The 26549-nt window shown below is 31.5% G+C and overlaps 2 protein-coding genes across 4 annotated transcripts; both read right to left on the bottom strand.

Moving 5' to 3' along the window:
• Positions 1 to 5914: 5914 nt before the first annotated feature.
• On the bottom strand, positions 5915 to 10753 carry LOC105113368 (condensin-2 complex subunit H2-like). Of its 2 annotated transcripts, XM_011009521.1 has the most exons (11): positions 10328 to 10753; positions 10065 to 10164; positions 9124 to 9230; positions 8907 to 9049; positions 8387 to 8819; positions 8118 to 8293; positions 7862 to 8029; positions 7678 to 7776; positions 7072 to 7173; positions 6766 to 6924; positions 5915 to 6475 (listed from the first exon to the last, which is right to left on the bottom strand). In XM_011009521.1, the coding sequence occupies exons 1-11, from the start codon at positions 10500 to 10502 to the stop codon at positions 6188 to 6190; spliced, it is 1950 nt and encodes a 649-aa protein (XP_011007823.1). In that variant the 5' UTR covers positions 10503 to 10753; the 3' UTR covers positions 5915 to 6187. The 2 variants fall into 2 exon arrangements, with proteins under 2 accessions (XP_011007823.1, XP_011007824.1); XM_011009522.1 differs by lacking the exon at positions 10328 to 10753 and having other exon boundaries at positions 9124 to 9232; positions 10066 to 10184.
• Positions 10754 to 13514: 2761 nt separating this feature from the next.
• LOC105113367 (acyl-CoA dehydrogenase family member 10-like) lies at positions 13515 to 24086 on the bottom strand. Of its 2 annotated transcripts, none has more exons than XM_011009519.1 (17): positions 23826 to 24086; positions 23619 to 23753; positions 23353 to 23493; positions 23115 to 23246; positions 22736 to 22921; positions 22313 to 22390; positions 22005 to 22124; positions 21046 to 21144; positions 20777 to 20894; positions 20285 to 20553; positions 19980 to 20174; positions 15479 to 15621; positions 15236 to 15320; positions 14947 to 15156; positions 14372 to 14524; positions 13991 to 14095; positions 13515 to 13887 (listed from the first exon to the last, which is right to left on the bottom strand). In XM_011009519.1, the coding sequence occupies exons 1-17, from the start codon at positions 23961 to 23963 to the stop codon at positions 13696 to 13698; spliced, it is 2499 nt and encodes an 832-aa protein (XP_011007821.1). In that variant the 5' UTR covers positions 23964 to 24086; the 3' UTR covers positions 13515 to 13695. The 2 variants fall into 2 exon arrangements, with proteins under 2 accessions (XP_011007821.1, XP_011007822.1); XM_011009520.1 differs by having other exon boundaries at positions 20285 to 20529; positions 23826 to 24085.
• Between the last annotated feature and the right edge of the window lie 2463 nt (positions 24087 to 26549).

The following is a 26549-nucleotide window of genomic DNA, read 5'->3' as shown; positions in this document are numbered from 1 at the left end:
TTTAAATAATTATGAGAAATCAATCTTAATGGATTAATTATTGTGAATTAAATTGATTCACTTACAAAAAATAACCCAAAACATTTACTAATAAACCTAGACTCTAAATCTTAACTAAAAACCAAAATATTAATTAAGTTGAAACATGAAAATAACAGTGAAAACAACAAATTTAAACAATAACTTGTTATTGCTATGTATAATAATAAATAATAACAATATAAAATGTCTTAATTCTCATGGTTTAAATAATTTTTGGATGAGGTCCACCTTTCTAGATACTCTAGGATTGATTAGCTAATTTTAAAGTTCTTTAAACAAGTAGATACTCTAGGATTGATTAGCTAATTTTTAAAGTTCTTTAAACAAGAAAAATTGATCTAAATATGAATTTAATTGGTAAAGTCTTCTTTCTTTGTAAGATTATAATTTTCTTTTGGAACATGAAAAATATTATTAGAAATTAAATTTTTTTTATAGCTGCCAATTACTTTTCTACTTTAATTAGAAGAATTAAATTTTTAGTATTAAATAATCCATCCAATTCTAGAATTCAAATCTAACAACGCTTGGTTTCCTTGTATTATTGTGAAACTTTCTTCTTTTTTTGCTAAATATTCTTTTAAATAATAAGAATAGTTATTAATGAATTTTCCTTTAAAAAATACTTTGTTAATTCTTATAAGAAAAGTATCCCGCATCTTAAGTAGTACAAGCCAATTTCAAACCCCATGTAATCCAAACTCATACTCATTAATATAACTCAAACTAAACTTGATACAAGCTCTCAACATGTCTACTTTGCCACTTAAATCAGACTCATGCATGAGCTAACCTGATTTGGCCAAATGATTCATCAAAAGATTGAACTGAACCTATCATCATACATAAATAAAGACTTGTTAAAACTATTTCATGTTAAAAACTCATCATGACCAAATGAAAAAAAAAAGAGGCTAAATTCTAGGGAAAACATAATCTTGGTTGAATTGCCTTCCTATCAAACCTAAGCACAAAATTAAAGACTCTTTATGAGAAATCAATGGTTGAATGATATCATATATGATGTTGCAAGTGTTTTCATCCGTGAGGAAATAGTTTTTTTTAGTAAGGTTTAGTTAATGTTTGAAGATAAAAATATTTTTTGTATACTTTTATTTTAAAATATTTTTAAAATAAATTTTGTTTATGTCTCTTTATGTTTTTTTTTTTATTTTGAATGCTAATAAATATAATCTTTACTTATTAAAGAAACAAAAAAAAATCATGTACTCAATTCAATAAAAACTAGTTAAAGAATATTATTGATGATAAAGTTAGGGAGTGTTTGGAAGCGTTGCAATTACTTTTTAAAGTGTTTTTTATTTATAAATACATTAAGATAATATTATTGTTTTTTTAAAATTATTTTTGAAATTAGTAAATTAAAATGATCTGAAAATAAAAAAATATTTATTTAAAGCAAAGAAAAAAATAAAAAAATATTTTTAAATTTTTTTTGAAAAACAAAAATAAATATATAACATAAAATAAAAAATTATATGAAGGTTTTTGAAAAGTGCTAGAACTTGAAATTCAGAGTGCATATATAAATGGGGACGAAATAGAATAAAGGTTAGGAGTAGTTGTCAATTGGCCCAAAGGAAAAGTAGGGGGAAGCATCGTTGTAGGGCAAGAAGGGATGCGACTTATTTTACAGAAATGTCCCTCCTACAATGTTGTCTTCACTTATTTTATATTATTGAACGGCTTGTTACAAATTTGTTTCTCGCCCACACCAAATTGAGTATATTATGTAGGATAATGCTTATATGACATGAACAGAAGTTAATAAATCTTATACAAATAGGACACTATACCATTCTAGTCTTAGTACTTTTTTATCCTATTTTTTAATATTACGACACGCTATCTATCTATATATATATATTTTTTAATTTCACTTAGTATCCTTTAGTTTATAACTATTTATCACAGCATATCTTTATTAGACTTTGCAAAAAAAAAAAAAAAAACGCTAGGTTTATCAAAAAATTCCACTCTTTTAATTTTTAAAACAAGGTGAGAAAGTTTTAAAATATCATTATAGCATACGGTGTCTTAAATAATCTCTTTCAATGATTATTTATGGTTGAGATAGAACAAAAACTACATTCTTTAGAAGACAAAAAAATAATATATATATATATATATATATTGATCATTTGTGATTAAAATAAAATAAAAATTACATTTTTTATCTAATTCTTTGTGTTATATTTACTCTAATTAGTTCACTGTAGTCATTATAATAACCATTAAATTTTTAATTTTAAAAAATAATTATAATATAGTCGTTTCATTATTATATTGTACGGATCACACACAACATAACATTTCAGAAGATCATATATTATCCTTGTAACTAGGAAAGATTGGAAGGGGAAAAAAAATTATTGTATTGGCAATTAATTTTAACAATATATTCCAAAGGCTTTTTGTCAATTAGTCAATGTCCAGAATCCTGGATTTGCCTTTAGCTAATAATAAGAAAGCTCGAACGCGGGCATAACGCTGCCACTTACTATGGCTACGTGACCCAAATATAATATGAATGGATTAGGACATCACCATATTTTAGGTGAGGCAATATTATAAAAAATAAAAATAAATAAATAAATAAATAAATAAAATTCTGGAGTTTCACTCGCTCTTTTCTCAGTAAAGCTTCTTTCTTTCTTTTTCCAATTCAGCCCTTCTTCTTCTTCTTTTTTTTTTCTATTTCCCTCTCTCTTTTCTCAATAAGCTTGAATGGTATATTTAAAATTTAATTAAAAAATATTTGGAAACCAGAATTTTTTTAAAATAATAATAATCAAGCATCCAGAGAATTAATTAAAGTTATGCTTTCTTAATGTTTCATGGTAGAAATGATAGATATAAATGTGTTTAATTATAAATAAGATAATAAAATAAACATGTTTCTCATATTTTATTTGTTTTTTTAAAAATATTTTTTTTAAAAATTGAATATTTATTTATTTTTTTATACTTTAAATTATTATTTCAGATAATTTTGAAATTTTTATATTAAAAATAAATTTTAATATATCTTTAAAATAATGGTTGCGCAGCTGACGGAGCCGCCGTACTAAACTCCTAAAACACGCCATCTCTGTTCCCGAAGAGAGGTCCACACGCTTTCGTAACTGTGTGTTTGAGGCTTTTTAGGCAGCGACACAGCGGATAAGTCAATACTACCGTGTTTTGTTGCACTGAATGGCGTGCGATGTCCTGACACGTCTTCCTAGAGACCCGCCAACAAATTCCAAAATACTCTTCATGCATGTCTTGCAGACTAGGAGGCCAAATCCTCACTGTTCAACATCAAGCTAGTTTGATTGATCTTCTTAATTTGGTAGTTTTTTTTTAAAAAAATTATTTATAATATCATAACACAAGAAAATTAATTAAAATACAAAAATAAATAAACTTTAAACGAAAATAATTTATAATTATTGAAGAATTATGACTATGCTCATTTAAAATTTTCAAGCTCCTTCCAAAACGAGTGATATTTACAAGCAATTCTTTTCGTGTGGTTATTACTAAAGTTAAGCCATTGATTTCTTTCGCAATTCTAATTTGACAAGGAAATAATTCGGTTCACATTATTGATTGATTGCTTGGCAAAGAACTGACCAGGTACTTTGGCTAAATAAGAGTTAATTATAATTAGTAAAATAAATTACTTAGTCTTTATAGTTTCAAAAATTATATATTTGACCCCTATAATTATACCATTCATGACTTAGTTCTTAAGGATGTTGTTTTTCTTTTTATTTTTTTTATTCCTTTTAAATAAAAAGAAAGAAAATAGATAAATCAAGAAGAGTTAACAAGAAAAAAATGATTTTTTTGAACAAAAAATTAGGAGGTGAAAATAATATTTAATTATTTTTATGTTACATGGATATATTCATAAATTTTAAGGATTAGGCTATAACTAATTGATAAATAAATTTTAATCACCTGTTCTTACCACACAAAAAAAAGGTTTTATAAGTTTAATATTTATATTAAATAATACTATGAGGTTATTCATTCTCATCCCTAATCCCATCACATCCTTAACTTATCATATCACTTTTAAAATTAAATCTATCAATCAATATGTATAGCACATGCATTTTAGGTGGCTTAGGTTTTGTTCATGTGTGTTAAGCAGTAGTGGGCAGAGATGAGAGGTTGTTTTGTGTTTTTAAAAAAATTTGAATTTTTTTAACAATTAATTTGAATTTTTTAATATATTATATCAAAAATAAATTTAAAAAATAAATAAATAAATTTCTAAAATAAAAAGACACTTAAAAACAACGCTACAGCCAAAAATTAAAAGTAACGCTGCCAAATATCATGAACAGTAGTGAATTAAGTCGTCTTCACCAGAAGAGGGAGAATCTACAGTCCAATCAGGGCAGGGCATATTAGTTGGAGTGTCATCTCAGAATGAAGAGGACAAGGTAACTTTATAGGCATAGTAGGAGCAATTGATCACACAATCATAGGCAACAATGCTGCTGAAATCATTTCATTGACATAACACCATCGACCACGTAATTGTCCTGCAAATAAAACGGTGGATGCTTCTTTTTCTTTTTCTTTTTCTTTTTCCGCATTTCATAAATATTTTTGAAAAATTTATATAAAAATATTTTTATTTTAAATTAATATTTTTAAATTATTTTTATATGCTAGTGTTAAAATTAATTTTTAAAAAATAAAAAATAATATTATTTTAATAAAAAAATATTTTAAAAAATAACTGTTACTATGCTTTTAATTACTTGATAAATTTATGAAAAGATTAGTGAGAAAAACCAACAACTATAAATCTAAGAGATGTGATTGCATTGCATGCAATTGTAGTTGATGGATTCCATCATCTCTGTGGGTATATTGTGTCATTCAAAAGGAACTGTTTTTTAAAAGGTAATACCTTAATTTTTGGGAGGCCAATTTTAGATCAAGACAAAGATTAGAAGATCTAACGATGCAAGAAGGCTAATTGGTAGGTGGTTTCATCTATCTAACTATATGTCCCAACCTAATAATGCTTTTGTTATTAAAGTTAATAGGAGAAGAAAAGGAAGAAAATAGAAGTGGTTTGAAGAACTTTTGGGCCTGTGAAGAGGCACATGATCACTACATGTCATATAAGAAATTGAAAGAGTACACAACTATATGATGCTGATTACAAACTCATTTGTTTTTATATCTTAGAAATGTTTTTAAATTAATATTTTTTAAAACAATTATTATTATATTTTCTAGATAGATAATCATGGCAATCGTCCCTCAAAGGGCGTTTGGTGCTCAGCCTTGATTCAAGAGCAGTTTCTTGCTGTAGCAAGAGAGGAGTTAGTCTCATTACTAGCAATCGAAAGAGAGTTTAGAGGAGCATCTTCGTCTGTTTAATGACTGCATCCCTCAATCAATCAACATCTTGTATCATGCAAGAACTAATAGACACGTGGAAGTGAGGATAAAATAAAAAAGTAGTGGTGGCCAATATATTCATCGAAGGAGATGGTGGAACCAAGTTCAGGGTCCTTGTCCTCCACGGCCGGCCATTCTTCTCTCTTCATGTCATTGCTAATACTGTTATTTGACCTAACTTCGAACTATAATTTTTATATTTAAGAAAATCCAAGCAGAGAATAATACTGCAAACATCTTCAAAACATTACCGGAAGCAGATTGGTACTGTTAGTTGCTACAGGAAGATGATCATTCTATCAAAAATGTATACAATAGGCTATTTGTATTCGGCTCAATCCTTTCAGTGAAAAATTAGGTCGAGTTTAATTTCAAAAATGTATACAATAGGCTATTTGTATCTGGCTCAATCCTGTCAGTGAAAAATTAGGTCGAGTTTAATCTAATTGCAATTTAATTACGAGAGAGTGAGCATTAATTAGGATTACAACTTATCCACTGCTACACTAGACAATTAGTATTTAGTAGTGTTATTACAAGGCCCTTCACCTGCAAGTCCGTGATGTATTAAAAATAGATTACATATGCTAGCTAGCTGACCATTGTCTCTAGGACTACTGAGACAGAAATAATGCAATCACATTGTAAAAGCACCATGCCATTCAGCACTAGGATTGAATAACTCGAGCAATAAAGTACAACTTGCTTATCATGATTTTGTCACCCGGGCCGAATGCAAGTCAACTGGTTCAACAAGTCGAGATCTTCGCCTCTTCTTACCCTCCGGCGTGCACCTGCTAGTGCCACCATTCTTCCCAGGCCTCAGACCTCCCTTTCTTATTGGTGATTTAACTCTCTTTTTGGACATTTGAAATTGTCTTCCTTCCCGATCTTTTTTATGACCAAGGAGCCGAACATTGAAAGGATTGACAGCCGAGTAACAGAATGACTCCCCATTAGCTTGACTCCTTTCCAAATCAACTTCTCCATTGTTCACCTGAAATCGGAGAGTTCATGGTAATTCTTTCAGCTTTTGAAAGCAGTGATTGTATTTCACTCCAAATCACTCTCCTATAGAATTGATTTCGTCCAGCGCAAGTTCAAATATAATAACAGAATTTAAGGTGTCTTTTAAGAAAATATCCTAGAGGTTGTAGCCTACATATCGCAAGTTTGAGGCCTGAGAGCAATTGCATTGCATACAATAAGGTACCTGCCTTTTATTTTAGAAGCTATTCTACTTTAATCTACTAAGATTGGTAGATTGAAATAATGAAAGAGAACAACCAGCTGAAGAAGCGCGGAGAAGGTTCGAGCCACATCATGCTTTTCTTGGCCCTTTACAACGTCAGTAAAAGCCATGACATTTTTTCTATCCACTTCAAGAGAGAGTTTGTCAACAATCCTTTCACCATAGGCATGAATGTCGAATGGCGGATGTGAGTCCTATTAGAAACAAAATTCACCTTCAATTCAAAACCAATAAAAAAATTGGGAACAACTAAAGAACAGCAACAACATATACAAATAGTGGCTGTAGTTGCCAAAAGTGAATTTCAGATAATATGAAGAGAGCAGAGAGATAGAAGTTACTTGTTCTTCCAAGTTTTGCTCAATTTTCTGTTTCCAGGATGAACCCCGAGTAGCCAGTTCAGTTTGCTTCTCAGTTTCAGCTATATTGGCAAGGAGAGCATCCTACGTATATATATATAAAAAAGAATGGGGTGGGTAAGCTACAACTGCTCTGGCTCACAGTCAATTCCAAAATTTCAGGGTCCAGGTTGATCTCTGTAATTCAACTTTCTAGGATTTCTAAAATCATTGATTTCAAAAACCATGCTTGCATGTCCTGTGAAATTCAAGTGAAAAGAAAAACCAGCAAAGCGCGCAAACAAACAATGATGAAAGCAAGGTCTCAGAAATGGACAGAAAGTAAATGCAGAGGGCGAAGCATGTGTTAAAAAACTGCAAAGAGAGCAGAACTTATTCAGCTTGCTCCTCAGGACAAAATCAGGAAGAAAAGAGTACATGTTCCAAAATATTAGGCAAGTTACCGAAAAAGTTTTGGACATCAAACACTTAAGCCTGCAAAGAAATTCCACCCAAACCCTTAAAAAAAGTATGCGAGTATAAGAGTGCATGTACTATTTCCATGGACTGGGTAAATTTAGTCAAAAAGTGACCGAAATATAAGCTTACAAGATGAGAGCGACATAGAACTTCTAGGCTTGCTTGAGAACTTTGATCTCCATGTCCAAAATCTTTATAGGTATCAAAGCAAGTAGCGCCATCATCATGCTGTGTAAATCAGTCAGTAAGCAACTGGATTGTTCCTTCTATACTACAGCAGATACGAATTAGAATAAAACACAAGCCTGCCAACCTTTTCACGTGGTGGGGGAAAATCTTCATCCTTGTATCCCGGAATCTCACCATCATGCTGCCCGAAATCAGGGAACCCAGTGTCATATGCATTGTCTTCATTGTCATTCCCAGAGGTACCATAAGTATCAGGAATATTATGTCCTTCATTATTAAGGGATTTCCTCAGCTGCAATTGGAACATCGGGTATGGTATAACAATCACCAGAAATTAAGGTAAAGACAATATCAGAAAAGAAAAGAAAAAAAAACAATACCTTTTCATATAATGGAGTAGGTTGTGTGTTCCTATGTTTTCCAAGTTCGTTTTGCCGTGCTTCCCACATTTCTGTGAGATCCAGACTAACAGGACCATGCATCCTTGCAGGTGGAAACAGAGTAGTTATAGATGCCTGCTTAGCAGATTTTTCCCCATTCCTTCTGAAAGCTTTTACTGCTTGTTAAGGGAAATATATTATGAGTGCAAAGTAAACATACTACATGGAAAACAGAGGGGGGGAAATACAGAAACAAATTCTCTAGTAACCTTTCTCAAAAGGTTTCACTTTTAAGTTCCCAGGTTCATGAGGATTCAATGGCTTCCAGGGATCATCATCATCATCCAAATCTTCTTCATTATCAGGTTCTGAATGTGTGTCTTCCATATCAAATCCATGATTGCTGTCAAAATTATCAAGGACAGTAGGATCACGCCCCGTCTTATAATCATTAACTTGAAAACCACAACCAGCAACTGGTGGTTGCATGGGATTGGCATCCTGATTCTTTCCAATAGAAGGCTTATGAGCAGTCCCCCCAGAACATCTTGTCGGGGATTGAAAGGTCTTGCGTGTTGAGCTGCCCTTGTAAGAACCATATTGTGCCTTTCTAGTATCATCAGCTTTCAAAAAATCATTTACGGCTATGGCATCACATGGGTTTAAGAGAATAAAGTCTTGGTAAAGATCATTGCTGGCTAACTGCAACCATGTAGAAAAAATAAGTAATTTAGATGGGGTCAGTAACAGAAAGATTGATACATTAAAATGTGGAAGTACATGTAATACCAGATATGACTCTAATTCCCCGCCATGACCACTGGTGTCTAAGCAATCGCCTTCAAGAACAATAAGATTTGCTGGTGGTTTCACAAAGTGATAGAAAGAAGCATCATTGCTGGTTGAAGCATCTAAGTAATTCCTTGGTTCGACTGCAGTAAATGGATTTCTTTCAACCAAGAGTTCCATCATAACTTCATCAAATAGAAGGCAGAGTTAGGCCTACCTGGGACATCATCTGAGACCCAAAATTGATCATTATCTTCATCAGAAACTGCTTGGGAACCACTTCGTTCAGGCTGGATTGAAGCACCCTCTGATTGCTCCTGCTGCCTGTTTCAAAAATTTATAGAACCAATATGAACGCCATTTCATTTGGGCTTCAAGGCTACTCATTATAAAGTGTTCCATTGCTTTCTTGTGAGAATATAAGTTTTTATTTGGGTATAGATGATGTCTCTTTTTTCTTCATGATATTGACCTTGTTTATAATCCATAGTTGAGCTTTCATGGGTTGGTTTGGTTTGAGAATTTATTGGGAAGAGTATATTAAATCACCTCTAATTTGTGAATTTCTAATGATCACTGTGTTCCACAACAATTGATATTTCCCTGACAAAATGATCAGTGTTCTGTAATTGACTGTTCCAAATCCATTTATAAAATTCATGGAAATTAACTGAATACACAGTACATCCTAGCAATTCTTTATTAAAAGTTAGCAACATATAGTTGCACAAACTGAACTTGAATATCCCAGCTCGATTAAGAAGATGACAGTTGAATACATCACCTGTCATGTCTTAACCAGTAGCCCCATTATCTATGTCCATTTCAAGCACTGGAAAATCACTCAAAAAAGAAAATTGAATTTGGCAACTATACATATCATACACAAACTCTCCTTGAACTTGTAACAGCTATCAATCACAGCAACAAAATTATGAAATACTTATCCTGAAAAATGTAGGTTTCAAAGCGACAAAACCACCAAATTTTATATTTAAACTGCACTACAATTTAAAAACCAAACGACAATCATCTTTAGCTATCAAACAAACTCACAAAAAATGTAATTTACACACAAATTCTTAAAAGAAATCAATTTTGCATCGAAAAGGAACTTGACAAACAATCAAAACCCAACAAAATAGGCATAAAAGGTACCTTTTTTGAGAAAGGAAATCCAAAGCATGCAAAACCAAGTTATATAGATACTCAACCTTCCTGCTATAAACTTGAACCGAACCTTGAAGCAATAAAGCAGCTACATTTGCCACAAAAAGAAAAGCCTATTAAAATCCCTCAACACCAGAACCCTAGAAACACGAATAACCTAAATAAAAATCCCAAACCTTTGATCAATAAAGCAACTGCACTGTGCAAGAAAATGAAAAATAAAACACAATTAATTTCTATAAAACCCTAACCTTCAGCGAAATTGACGTTACTATCCTCTTCGTTTCCAGCAATTTCACCAGAACAAATCTTTAACAAGTAATCTTCGAGCTTTTTTGAAAGGTCGACTTCCCAATTGGCTTCTAAATCACGCTCTGCTTGTACAGTGTGGTACTTGCTTGGTTCTTCTTTGTTGTTGCTAATCATTGTTTTAGAATAATTATATAAGAGTTCATTTGGGGGGCTTTTTGGAGCACTAGGGTTTTGGGAATTTGAAGAAAGGCACAAGTGGGGAAGGTTGGGAAATTCAAGGGTGTTTGGCTGCCTGGAAAATTAGAGAGAAAGTGTGAGAAAATCAAAAGCGGTTTTGTGAGTTCAAAATTTTCGGTGCCTTTTTTTCCCGCTTGTCTTTGTTTCCGATTTTTTCTTTTTCGGCTTTGGAGTTGTATTTATTGGGTAACATTTGGTTACAAGAAAATAGTGAAGAACATCTATTGATAAAAGAAATTAAGACACAATAATATATTTATTTTTGTGATAATTTTAGAGTAAATTAGATTATTTTTAATATAAAAAATACTTTGATATTGCAAATATTTTTTTATTAAAAAAAATAAATTATATGGGAATTAATGACTTAGCTATTTTGGAGTTTAAAGATAATTTTAATAATAAATAAAAATATAATTTGATTTAAAATAAATATTAAAACGAGATTTTTTTAATAAATATTAATAAAATAATATATTTAATCAATTAATGTCAACTTTGTGGTAACCGTTAACTTGTATACTAAATTATGAAATCACGATAATATAATAAAAAATAAATTATAAAATTTAATTTTTAATAAATTTAATGTTATAGAATGAGATTAAAAAAAAATCAATTCAAAATAGAATTCAAAAAAATAATCTGAATAATTATAAATTAATCTAACAAACACATTACTTAGGTAGTGATACCAAAATAATCTAAAAAAATAAATTAAAATAAATTATAAAGTTTATTTCTTGATTAATTTAATATTAAAAGATAAAATTAAAAATTCGAGTCAACTGACTAAAGTTTTGGTACAAGTGGTGAGTTTGAGATAATTTCATAAAAAATAAATTATAAAAAATTATAAAATTTAATTTTTAATAAATTTAATATTAAAAAATAAAAATAAAATTAAAAATATAAAATATTAGAAGAAAAAAAAAGAATATCATTATACTGATGAATAATGTAATGTTATGGTATAGATCGTGAGTCTGAGATAATCTCATTAAAAATAAATTATAAAAAATTATGAAATTTAATTTTTAATAAATTTAATATTAAAAAAATATAAAATTAGAAGAGAAAAAAGGAAAAAAAAGAATAACATTATTCTAGAAGAATATATATATATTGATTGATAAATATGTTGTGCATAAAATCCATTAAATATTTTTGTAATTTTAAAACTCCAAATAAAATTTCCTATACCAAAAAACTCCATATAAATTCATTTTTGCTAAATATGTTAATGGTAGGTGGGAGTTGAATATGTGGATTGCTTGGAGTGAAGATTTTGTTTCAGATAGATGCAAAAATAATTTGATAGATTATTTGAATAAAAGATTTCTTTTTACAAAATCTTTAATTGTACCTTTCAATTTTACATGTTTTAATAAACGAAATAAATCGATCCCTCGCAGTCCTAAAACTTGGAAGTACAAAAGACGTTATAGCTTCATGGAAACTCCAAGGGCTGCAGCCTGCAGATCAGCTGCAATAACGAAAAACGAAGCTCGTGAGTTAAAATTTTACTATTCTACAAAATATTTTTTTGGATAATTAACCATATAAATTCAATATATTATCCAATAAACTAAACACGACTCCTAATTTTTAAATTTAAAATTTATCATTAAGTTTAAAACAAAAATAAAAACAAAATCATGTCTTCATAAATTTTAATGTGGTTGAATGAAAGAAATAAAAGAATAATTAATTCATGAAACTTATATAAAAAATTAAAAAAATATATTTTATTTTTATTGAATATTTATGTGCAGTTTGTTACATATTACACTCATATATAATTATTAATAAATTTATTTCATAAACGGTTCTCATTTAAAAAGATGGTATAATCGGATAATTTTTTAAATACATTGAGATTATTAATTTAAATAGATTTTAAATTGAATATATATATATATATATATATATAGAGCTAGGAGGCCGGGCTGCACGCCCGAACCTCTAAAGAAAGAAAGCTTAGAAAGGCAAAACCACCACCAATGAAATCTCTTCTCTAAGATGAACTTATTAACGGGTTTTTCTGGCTAGAATATAGCCAATAAAATTCTATCGCTTCTCTTCCTTCTTTTAATGACTTTCATTTTCATCTCGAATATTGAAATATAATAATAATAAAGTTTACGAACTGAAATGTAAAAAATATAGAACTATAAGGACTAAATAAATGAAAAAAACAAAGAATTAAGGGATGAAAGTGTATTTTTCTGCAAAAAAAAAAGAGAAGATGATGCTATTAAGTGAAACTCATCCTATTCTATTATAAAGAAGTAATACTAATTGTAACCGTAATGGTAATAGAAATAGTAATATAGAGAGGAAAAAATTAAGGAAAATTATTTTCTGCAAACATTTTTTAAAAAATATTTTTCAAAAATAAACCTGAAAACATTTTTTTTTATAAAAAATATGGTAATAATAATAATAATAATAATGGAGGGATGAAGATGAAAGTGATAATAAAATAAAAATATTAGTTACAATATTTAGATAATATTATAAATGAATTACATTTCATAAAAGTTAAAAATATTTTTTAATAAATAAATTAATTTTAATAATTAACTATACAATTTTTTTCATTAATTAGTTTTTTTAATATTTTAGAGAAGACAAAAACATGAAAACATTTTTTGAAAAATATTTTTCAAAAATAAACACAATTTTTTTTTTTATAAAATATTTTACATGCAACAAATCAAACACTTAAAGATTATAAAAAATACTTTTCCTTATAACTTGATCCACGCAACAGCACAATATTCTAGTTCATCTCACACTTCCCATTTATTTTAGGAAGTATTTTTTTTTCTAACAATTGGTGTACCTATCCAATTCCAAATCTATCTTCTCTTTACCTTTTTACATGCTAGGGGTGTTTAAAATGATAATGGTGGTTATTTTTTAAAATGTTTTTACTTAAAAATATATTAAAATAATATATTTTTTATTTTTAAAAAATTCTTATTAACATTAATATATCTAAACATTTCAAAAACATAAAAGATGAATTTCAATAATTTTAACATCAGTGTTTGGGTCGGTTCCAAGGCAGCGCCTCCAACTCAAAAGATCAAATTCTGCTTTTCGGAATTCTACTCCAAGGCTTTTAAAGCTTAGCTCTCTGTAATTCCAACTTGGCAATAGTACCCAAGTGAACTTCATCAGGGCCATCTGCAATTCTCAGTGTTCTTGCAGTTGCCCAAAGATGGGCTAAAACTGTGTCAGATGATAAGCCAGCAGCGCCATGCACTTGCATTGCCATGTCAAGAACCATGAGTGCCATATTTGGAGCTGCTACCTGCTCCACGTTATAGCCAACCATTTCTCTTAGTCATGTTTTGGATATTTAATGTGAAGAGAACAACAATAAGTTGCCCTTCAAATTGGAAGGCAATAATTACCTTGGCCATCGCAATGGTACCACGGGCTTTTTTGTTTCCAAGCCGATCAAGCTGATCAGCTGCCTCAAGAACCAATAGTCTGGCCTTCTCAAGCTCTATTCGACACTGCATGAGACAGTATATTACACATCAGAATTTAGACAGAACTGCTAGACAGATAGTTTTCGATGAAAGGAGCTTAAAAGGCACGCAACATGTGCAGCAGACAAATTTCTAACACAATATCCCAGATCTATTTTTCAATTCAATACCGCAGGGGATGGATGGAGTTCCCTTTCTTTAGATTGAATGATCAGTTTCTTATTTTCTTCAAGTTATTAGGATCATTTATTTTCTTTGGCAAAAAATGATATCGGACAAAATAGCATATGAAAAAATTACCTTGGCAACATCTGATCGAAATGCACCATGCTCTGCAATTAATTTTCCAAATGCTCTTCTGCTGAGAGCCCTTTGAACCATCATCTGCATGCCACGCTCAGCAGCACCTATCAATCTCATGCAGTGGTGCAATCTTCCAGGGCCCAGTCTCCCCTGCAAGAAATCAGGGATATACTGATACTGACACAGTAAAAGCCAGTGTGCTAGCAGTGTGAACAGGCTGTTTTCTAAAAATAGATAGCACAGCTTTTAATCCTCACAGAGTTCTACACAAGCGTCTCCTGGTTTGTGTCTATTATAGAACTGGTTGCAAAACTAGAAGTAGATACTACTTTCAAATCCTGAGCACATGTCTTTGAAAGTTGACTATTAACAGTTTCAATCATACGCACGAGGTGCCTTGCAAATTGATTTAACTTCTACAATTACACCAAATCTGAAAATCAATCAGTGTAAAATTCATGCAATCCATCGAGGTGCCTTGCCAATTGATTGAACTTCTACAATTAAACCAAATCTGAAAATCAATCAGTGTAAAATTCATGCAATCCATCGAGTTATGGGCACCAACTTACCTGCGCAATCTCAAATCCACGTCCTTCTCCAAGTAGAATGTTCTTTGAAGGAACACGTACATTATCAAATACAACTTCAGCATGGCCATGAGGTGCATCATCGAAGCCAAAGACCATGAGTGGCCTTTTTATGTGTACACCAGGAGTATGAATGTCTACCAATATCATAGACTGTTGCTTGTGATTAGCAGCAGTGAAGTCTGTTTTTCCCTGCGGGTAATTCCAGTCCCCTTATTAACAAAATGGACGAGCAATTTGACAATCCCTAACCAGAAATACCAGAACTAACCATGACTATAAGAACTTTACACCTTGGATCCATTGCTCCACTTGTCCACCACTTCCTACCATTAATGATGTAGGAATCCCCTTCTCTGTTCAATTACAGCATAGATAATTAGAGCTGAAGCTCCAAATCATTTGCATACATCACATAAATATCACACATAGTGATTAACCTTGCACTGAGCTTTAAACTTTTGTGCCCATCTAATTCAATTTAAATGGGCATCACCTGTTCAATATACACTACCTTCTAATGGAACACTCAATATTCGTTGCATCTGATGATGCAACTTGTGGTTCTGTCATTGCAAATCCAGAGCGGATCTTTCCTTGAAGTAATGGAACTAGCCATTCAAGTAGATGTTCTTTATTCCCATAGCGCAACAATACCTGAACAAAGAAGTATAATTGCTTTACGCAAGTACGCATGCATCCAGAATGACAGTAAGCATGTAATGCAACAAGCATGCACCTTGTTGTTAAAAGTTTGAATAGAAGGAAAGCAACAGAAGCTTGAACAGGAAGTTTTCTTGACAGTTCTACCTGAATGCTGTCCATAGTTTGGTTTGGTGCAGGTTTGAAAAGCCTTTCAGATGCACATTCTTTCACTTAATTACTAACTCTTAAGACATTGAATCTATGCAATATACTGCTCTCTATGGGGGAGACCAAGCCAAATCTGGGCCTGGCCTAAGGCAGGCCTGGTACATTTTTGTTATGCTTGAATCCAAACCAATTATTTATGTCCAATTTCTAAGCCCAAGCCTAGCCATGACAGGTTGGTTTATGCTAACGTGAAGCGTCTTACAACTATATTTATGAACCATACAGACAACACCAAGCCTGAAGAGAAGTTAATGAAAAAACCCAGAAACATCTTATATGAAACCTTAAGTTACTGTTTTAATTATTTTCCTAATTAATTTTGAATTTTAATTATTTATTCTTTAATTAGTAATTTACTATTTAAAAATCCTAATGCTAAATGACTTCTATCAATTAGTAAAATTTTAATTAAAAATCATTTTCTGTAAAGGATTTTAGAACTAATATAAATAGGAATGTCTAGTTTATTTTGAGAAAAACAATTATTCAGACTCTTAATAAAACACTAGAGTGTCTTCTCTAAATTTTTTTATAACTTATATCTGTAACCTAAATGCTTGAAAACCCTAGCTTTTAATCACGCTATATGCCACATCAATTGGTATTGGAATAGGTTAGCCTCTTTAATGGATGGAGGTGATGGCAACCGACTCTACAATGCAAGAGTGGAGGCCCTCAGGGGTGTTGTGTGGGCTCAGAAGCATAAACTCGATTATTTGGAACTAACATTTGATCGTTTGTAATAAACCATAGCAGATCTAGCTTGGCTAATGGATAACGCAAATAGGGATCATGAAAAGGAGAGAAACTTGCCTCGAGGTAGGCCAAATCTCAAACCTATTCCTGAAGATCCATTTAGACAACTAGTTGTCCATGTGGAGAGTGCTGGTGGAGACAAATTTGATGGGGTTTGTAGGGCTTTAGTATTCCAAGACAGATCACCGCAACAAACACATGATTTTTGCATCAAGATAGAAAGAATTGTGTATTATGCTTTTATACCTTTGAAGGGAGAATCCAAAGCTATAGCTTTTAAAGTACAGGGGAAGAATTTTCTTACAATAACCAGTTCAAAACTTAAAATACGAGCAGAGGTACTAGAAACTAGGCAGATTCATGCATTGACTGTGAAGGCATTAGTGGACGAACAAGCAAAAGAGGAGAAAACATTCCTGAAGCAATTAATCCTTTACTTGCTAATTTTGAGATTTTACCTGATGAATTGTCATCTATATTGCCATCAATGAGAGACATTCAACATCAAATTGATTTGGTGGCAAGAGCTAACCTTTCAAAACTACCACGTTATCAAATGAGTCTCAATGAGAGTGAGATATTGCAGGAGAAGGTAAAAGAGCTATTGAGAAATGGACAAATTCAGGAGAGTTTTAAGTCCTTGTGCAATTCCAACATGATTAACTCCAAGGAAGAATGGCTGTTGGCGTATATATGTGAACAATTGTGCCATCAACAAAATAATAGTGGGATACAAGTTTCTGATTCCTCGTTTAGATGACATGCTTGATCAATTACATAGGGTATCAATCTTTATGAAGATTGACTTTAGGAGTGATTATCATCATATTTAGATTCAGTTAGGTGATAAATGGAAGAAATCTTTCAAGATAAATGAGAAATTGTATGAGTGGCTGGTTATGCCTTATAGGTTGTCTGATGCACTGAGCATTTTCATAAGGATGATGAATCAGGTTCTACATCCTTTTACAAATAAATATGTGATTGTTTATTTTGATGATATCTCAATTTATAATAGATCTAAAATTGATTATGTGGGACACTTGAGGAAGGTGCTTAAGGTGCTGCTGAAAAATAAATTATATGTGAATATGAAGAAATGTAGTTTTATGACTAGTAAACTAATGTTTTTAGGTTTTATTGTTAGTGCAGATGGCATATATGTTGATGAGGAGAAGGTTCGGGCCATTAGAGATTGGCTACCCTCTAAAACAGTTAGTGAGATTCATAATTTCCATGGGTTAGCTACTTCTTATTAGTGATTCATCTGAAATTTAAGTAATATTGTGGCACTCATTACTGAATGCATAAAGAAAGGAAAAGAGATTGAAAAGAGGTTTGCTTTAATCAAAGAAAAACTAAGCAATGCTCCAGTTTTGATACTTAAAAGATTTTGACAAACTGTTTGAGGTTGAATTTAATGCTAGTGGTGTTAGGATTGGTGGAGTTCTATCCTAAGAGAAAAGACCCATGACATTTTTTAGTGAGAAGTTGAGTAATGCTAGATTAAAATAGTCCACAAACCATAGAGTTCTATGTTGTTTTTTGAACTCTTAAGAAGTGGGAGCATCATTGATTGATAAGAAGTTTGCGTTGTATTCTCACCATGGGGTGCTGAAATTTTCACTTAATTAAAGGAGAATAAGTAATGACATGCATGCAAGATGGGTCACTTACCTATAACGATTTTCAATCAAAATTGTATATAAGACTAGAGTTCAAAATACAGTTGCTGATACTTTGAGTCAAAGAGCAATCTTGTTGGTTACTCTAAAGAGAGAGATCACTAGACTTTACTTTTTTTAAAAATTGTATGAGCATAATGAGGATTTCAGTGAGGTGTGGAAGAAGTGTAAGAATCTGCTCGTTGATGACTCACATTTATGATGGATTTCTAATGGAAGGTAATCAACTTTGCATTCCTTGATCTTCGTTGCGAGAGAAGGTAATTCGAGGTTTGCATGGAAAAGGTTTGGCTGGTCACCTGGGGCGATAGAAGACTGCTGATACAGTCATTGACAAATATTATTGGCTTCACTTAAAATGAGTTGTTAAATTTGTGCAAAAATACAGGTCTATATATACCTTTGCCTATTCCTAAAAACATATGGGAAGACTTGTCTAAAGATTTTGTACTTGGTTTACTGTGTACACAATAGGGGATGAAATCTATATTTGTTGTAGTTGACAGGTTCTAACAAAATGAGCAAAGTTGACAGGAAAGTTTTATGCATGTATGTTTACTATTTAGTAACCTATTGAGCTACCCAAACCATGAACAAGTCTAATATGTATATATGCATGTATGTTTTTTATGTAACTCTAATTTAGAGATGGCAATTTCACTTCACCCATCACCTAACCCAATTGGGTTAAGTTTATACCTAGTTAAACCAGGGCCAGGCAGGTCAGGTGAAAACCGAACCTAGTTTAACTTGGATCAGATATCAAGTGAAGGTTCCATCTACCCCATCACTTAACCTAATATCTTTACTATTTAGTAATTTTTTTTGTCAATACATATATATAATCATTATAAACCTAATAAAGCAAATCTAATTATTCAATTTTTAATTTTTAACTAAATTTTACTTAGTAAGTTCTTTAAGTATATATAATTATTATATCAATACTATATTTTTTATTTTCTTTTAAAGTTGAAGTTTAATTTATAATTATAAATGTATGATAATTAATTAGTAATAATTATGAATATATTAGTATATTAGTATCCCTTAGTATTATACAAAATATATTTCTATCAAATACTAAGTGATATATGATATAAGTCATGTAGTTGATATACTCATTTTGAAATACATGATATAAATCAATTAAAAAAATAATAATCACTTAATTCAATGTCATATATGTGAATTCCAAATATAAAAGAGGTCTTGAATGATTCATATACATAATCATACAAGTTACTAATTGGTAAACATTACTAGTGACATTTAATGGCACACCTCTATATTTTAAATCATATCTAATATTAAAATTTTAAATGTGACATGAAGAAAAAAATCATTCGATACACGAGATTGTTTATTACGATGTGATATTGCAACGTGCTATTAAAAATTCAAAGAGTTTTAATTTTTAAAGACAAAATAGTTGAATTGACTACAACACCGAAGGCATTCAACGGGAGGAAAAGACCTCACCTGATTAGACTTGATTGGGTACAAGTCGGATGTTGATGATGGTTATAGATGTACTTGGGATGCATAAAAAATACACATGAAAAACTCGCCCCATCCCCACTCTAATTATATTTCCTAGTTTTTGAGTTTGAGACAATATTTCAGAATTCATTGTAGAAGATAAGCATGCATGCTAATAAATTGTTCCCAGACCCTATAAAATCAGAAAATAAAATTTACCTCCATATTTCCTGTGTCAGGTGCGCCACAATTTAACACCTGTGGAGCCCAAATTGAACGCCCCATGATCTCACACAGGTATCCATATTCAAGGTTTGAGAGACCCGCACCAAGGAACTGATCATGCTCACCATTAGAGATCATATGACCACTCCCATCAAATAGTAATTTTCTAGCTCTCTCAGCACTATCAAACTGCAAAAAAGTACATGTTTCTCATGATTCTAATCATTCTTTTGTAGAGTTAGAAAAGGTAATAAGACTAAAAAGAAACATGGAGCTCAAAAAGGCAGAAGCAGAAATACAGGTATCCATAAGTTCCACAATCCTTCTTTCTTTGCCAGCTCCTTTAACCTCTCTTCCTCTGGGTGCACTGTCCAACGTGAAGGGGACTGAGCAAGTTTATAGAACTCATTCTCCATGGGGTAAATATGATCTTCCACAAACTTGATTAACTTGTTCCTCAATGTTAGGACCCTTTTGCTAGGAACAAATCTCCCACTTGCATTCCCGTCACCAAATTGTTTCATGTAATCTCGTGCAATTAGATCTGGATAGTTAAGAGAATAGCACACTAAATAATAGATTAGGTAAAGATAATGATAATGTTGCAACTGAAAACCTACAAGATCAATAGAGATATCACTGGCATGCCCTCAATCTACCCAATGTTTAACCATGTAGTATGATGGATCAAAGTTGAATTATGCAACCCATAGAAGAATAATGTTCTTAAATATAACTTTTATAGGTAAAATAACAAAAGGCCAAGAAAAATAAAAAAGAGAAGCATCTACCTGATGCAGGGTGATCAGGAAGAACAGATTTTTTTGCAATATAAGCCCATGCAAAGTCCACAAGATCATTAGCTTGCTTTCCTGAATTTCGAGCACGCTCACCTCCTGAGGCATTTCCCTGCAGTATCATGGGGACAAAATACAATGTTAATTTATAGACCTACCACTGATAGAGATTTTACCACAATGTTAATTTATTGATATTCCAATTATAGAGCTTTTACCACAACCTAACATGAAGAATATCAAGTTTTCCCTTTGAAAATTACCATAAGCCATCGACTGTATATCCCTGCAAAGATTGCTGCCCCACGAAACATAGCAAAGGCAACATAGAACTTCCACACAGAAGCAGGCCATGGTTTTCCCTAAATTGCAACATTTCCAGTCTAAGTCATCAAATAAACATCTACCATGAGCATTGATAAAACAAGGCAAGAGCAAGTAGTGGGTAGCTTCATAGTAGCAGAAGGGTAAAAAAATGCAAGAATCAATAGTAACAAGCATTCATTGATACGTAACATTCAAAAATACCTGTCATTTCTCCTACTTCTAAGTACTAAAATTGCATCAAGAAAGTCAAGAGGACTGACTTATAAAGCATGGAGCATTGAAAATATAATCTCAAACCCTACAGGTTAGCTGCATTATCAGCTTTTTCAACAAATCATTAGATCTGTTTCTTAAACACCTACTTCACACATCTTGTAGTTACCTTGATTTCTTCCCAAAAGAAATAAAAATCCACAGAATGTGTATATGATGCTTTTAAAAGATAACTTCAAAAATAGGTTGAAGGTCAACAAATCTAGGAGAGAGAGTACAGACATGCGGGAAAGCCTGGAATCAATCCTGAACAGAATTCATGACCTAGATAGAAATAGAATTCACAGCTGTCTGACAATCTCCTTCAGTATACAAATTGCAAGCAGTAAAAGTGCATTTCGAAAGTCATAAAAAGAAATCACACGCACAGATCTTGGCACAGAGTGCATCATTTGTAAAATCTACTAGACAGATATGCTCGGTTTAGTTGCATTAACCACAAATAAATTCATATTTTCTTTCAATCAAATATACTCACATCTTTTTGAATCAACAACTAGATTCAATTTTCAAGACCCACATAGAAAACATGTCCATATAGTTTAATTTCCTCACAAAGAATCATATTTGAACAATGTGGAAGGAAAACATTATGAAATAAAAGTTTCACAATGGATCTTACTGATGCAGAGCAGTATTCTGCCAAAAATTCTGCCTGTGTAGGAATTCCTTCTGGAATTCCAGTAAGTTCAAAACCTTTACCCGCTTGTTGATTTTCAAGGTTAATATCAACATTGTAAGCCTGCCAAAAAAGATGCATACAATCAACTTAAAATTGTTGCTTAAAAGCTAAAGAAAAAGTAATTATCCTCTATATTTTAGAGACCATATCCAGAAAGAAACACTGCCATCTGCACCGCAAGGTTAAAAAAAACATGGTAAAATACTCTTTCCATTAAAAAAAATGAAATTTGAAATTGGGGTCAATACCAAACAGCTGTACGAAACATCAGTCATCTGGTTTCCCAGCGTGGATAATTCCCAGTCAAGAATACCAATTATTCGATCCTGCACATTAAAAGTCTCGTTAGATTCCTGATACTATTTAAAACATTCATATCTCAAAATATGATCCTCTAAAGCATTAATTTTGCTGCATTTTTAATCTCAATACCATGTTATAGTGCAGTCAGATACTTTAATCAAATATTCAACTGACTCGCTGATATATACATATATATGTATATATGTATACATATATATATATTTCTCTTCTACTCACACTTCTGCTGCGTTATATATATATATATATAGACTTCTATTCCACTTCTACTCACACCTCTACTGCGTTATGTATATATGTATACATATATATATATATATATATATATATAAGCATTTGCAGCAACATGCCTCGTTGGGATGAAATACAACGTTATCTATGCGAAAGTCTCCATGAACAATTCCTCCCGATGCTCTTGAGGAATCTTCACCAGGAATATGTTGCAGCAACCATTGAGCCAGCTCCAACATCTTTGGATTACTCGGATACCTGCTATCACATGTTGATGCAATATATTGTTTGGTCCATCTCTCTACCTAAAGAGGCACCAAATAAAAAAAATAAAAATCATAAGCACCGTCATTGTGTGGAAAGGAAACAGTTAAACTGTCCTTCGAACACCCCACTCCCATTCAAAACACCACATTAACTCAATTTATGGTGCTGGGCACCAGTAGGTATATTAAACAAAGGCAACAAGCTTGCAATCTTGACAGAAAAATTCACCACCTGTCTTTTACAATAGTGGTCTCGACGTCCATATGTTCCTAAACCAATAGCATCCACATCAACAGAATGTAAAGCAGCCAAAACTTTAGCAGTTTCTCTATAAATTGCCCCTCTCCTCTCTGGTGCCAAACCCTGAATCAAAACATGATGACCTGTGATCACAACTCTTAAGTCTTAACCCCTCAAGCTCATATTACAATTACTCAACGAAATTGAAATTCAAAAAAGAAAAAGATACCGGAAGCTTAGGATCTATGAAAATGCGTCCTTCCAAATACTCCATTACATAAAAATCAGTTCCAATCACACTCGCATCCCTACACAAACAGAACACTTTGGGCACTGGAACTTTTGTACTTTCTCCCAGCGCCCGAAGAACCTGTCACATATAAAAAACAGAGCAAACAAAATTCACTTTCCCTTCAATTTTTTTCTCAGTAACCAAACAGAATCAAACTCATAAATTTCCATTCAATCAAAATCAACAGAACAGAAGTTAGTTACCTGGTATTCTCTATCAACAGCATGAGCAGACTGAAGCAATTTACCAGGCGGTTTCTTCCTCAAAACGTAGCGTTTCACAAAACCTCCATTTTCCACTTCCAATAAAAACGTAGGATTCGATTGTCCATGTCCAAACTAGAATCTCACACACAAAATCATAAAAGAAAAAAACAACGATTGGTAAAAGTTGAGTAGTAGTGTACTAACCTGTTTGACAGTGAAAGATGAAGGTGCAGAAGAAGGGAAGCCAGGGACATGGACAGAGGCATAGCGAAGCAAGGAGTCGTAATCGAATTGGTGAGCTACTTGAACTTGTCTTAACAGAGCAGACGTATGACTCGCCATTTTTATGCAAGGTGTTGAATTTCTTCCGAAAAGGGAAGAAGAAGACAACTGCTTGTAATTTATTTTGCAAGGCTGTTCGCGTCTTCGAGAATGACGTTATCATTTTCTAGTTACAGTAACCTGTCCTTGTATGCCTACGTGTAATGTAATTACTTTAATAGCTACAAGACAGTGCTACTTTGACGGTACGATAAAAAAAAAAGAAAAAAAATGTCCAGTCGATACAAGCATATTAAAATAACAAAAAAAATAATAATAATCATTTTTCAATGTAAAAGTGAAACAAAAATAAATAAATAAATAATAATGTCACCAAGTGCATACTTAATAAATTTATGATTTTAGTCATTTAATTAGAAATAAAAAATTCAAAAACTAATTTTCAATTACTTCAAAAGATCAAATTTAAAAAAAAAAATATCGAACATCTATAAAAAAAAGCAATTGTAAGCCAAATAAAGGCTTAATCTCGCCTTAGTTAGTCTATCATAATCACTGATTAGCTTATTAGAACATGAATGTAAACTCTAAAAAAAATAAAGGTTGTTTAAATTGCAAACTAGCTACATAAGAAATAAAAGTAAAGAAATTCATGTATATAGTTAAATAAAAATAAAAATTTATAAACTTTTTAATATAAATTTTTAGACAAAATAATTTGAGATATTATAAATAAACTCAGTAATGCAAGGGTTGGATTTAATTAAAGAAAATAATACACTTAAAGGAAATGAGGTCTAAGTGCAAATAAGAGAAATTATAGAGTATAAATACTCCTCTCCTCACCAAAAATTTGCAGCAACCATAAGAAAAGAAAAGAAGAAATTTTTGTATCTATTTTTTCAAATCAAGAGAGAAACACCAAATTTCAAGAACCCATCTAATATTAAGAGTTTATAGATAAGATAAACATTTATGGAAAATAAATTAACAAGAAAAATTTGAACAAAAGAGAGAGGGGAGCGCCAACTATCTAAGTAGGGGATAAGGTATTTTTGAAGGTGACGTCTTAGAAATGCATTATTTGATTTGGAGTAAAAGAAAAATTAGCTTTGAAATATATTAGCCATTTCAAGATTAAGAAAAGGATTGGACCAATTGCCTATCGATTAGAGTTACCTGTATATTTGGATAAGATTCACAATGTATGCCATATGTCATTATTGTGGAAGGTCAAGATAAACCCTTTAGGGGTATTGTCATAAATTCCTATAAAGATAAAAGGGGATCTAACCATGGAAGCTAAGTCCATCAAGATCTTGAATTGAGATGAGAAGGTGTTGAGGAACAAGAGAGTTCCCCGAGTGAGAGTATTGTCGAGCAACTCTCAAATAGAAGAAAAAACATGGGAAAGAATTCGAGATGAAGCAAAAGTTCCCGCATTTATTCTTTAACATAGGTATGTAATTTGAATTTCGATGATGAAATTTCTATTAGAAAGGGAGAATGTAAACCCTAGAAAAAACATAAAGGGTGCTTATATTGCAAATTAACTGCATGAAAAATAAAAGTGAAGAAATTCATGCATATGGTTAAATAAAAATAGAAATTCAATTTTTTTTAATATAAATTTCCAAGCGAAATAATTCAAGACATTATAAATAAACCCAGTAATGTTGAGGGTTGGATTTAATTAAAGAAAATAATACACTTAAAGGAACTAGGGTCTAAGTGCAAATAAAAGAAATTATAGAGTATAAATACTTCTCTCCTCACCAAAAATCTATAGCAACCATAAGAAAAGAAAATGAGTTTTTTTATTCATTCTTGAAAATCAAGAGACAAACATCAAATTTCAAGAACTCATCCAATATTAAGAGTTTATAGGTAGAATAAATACTCTAGAGGTGATTAGTACTTAAAAGTGTATTTTTATCAAGATTTTATATCATCATTTTGCACTTGAAGTATTAGAAACTCCTTAACTAAAGCATGTATAATATATCTAATAATATAAGATACCTTTAGTTTATGGTAAATATTCATTTTAAATGCAGGCATATCACATAAATGAAAAGGACTGATTGATGAGTTTAAGTACTAAAATTAAAAGGACAAAGAGATGACCAAATTTAGAAAAGAGATGTTGATGCAGTCTAAACTGGAATACTGTTCGGTAATTGGGTCATACCTGGAGCTGTATATTTCGGATTTAGGTCTATTTTATAAGGATGAAAATGTAAGATATAGGTCTATAACTTTTATAAGAGTCCAAGATTTAAAAAGGTCGTTTTCAAGTCCAAATTATAGCAACAATAAAGAAGTCTGAATCTGTCATGTAGCCTAGATACTATTTAGTGTTCAGCCCATATTTTGAGTTCTCGAAGGCCAAATGACCTTAATTTTTTTTCTTGGAAAGCTAAAATAATTTTCTAAAACTTTCATCTAGAAGTCTGGTTTAAATTATAATGTTATCAATGATATTTTATTCAGATAAGAATATAAGAATTGTCACCAAGTCAAGATGTGGTCACCCACTCATCAATTAGTCATCAAATTAATAGTTTCTAATTTTGGCCTATAAAAGGAGGCATTTGCCATGCATTTAGGCATCTTGGTTTCCAGATCAAGATCATGCTCTTGCTT

The sequence above is a fragment of the Populus euphratica genome, unplaced genomic scaffold (assembly GCF_000495115.2).
Source record: "Populus euphratica unplaced genomic scaffold, PopEup_1.0 scaffold415.1, whole genome shotgun sequence".
NCBI classification, from domain to species: Eukaryota; Viridiplantae; Streptophyta; class Magnoliopsida; order Malpighiales; family Salicaceae; genus Populus; species Populus euphratica.
Note: the sequence above shows the minus strand (reverse complement) of the source record. Positions and strands in the feature narration are given on the sequence as shown.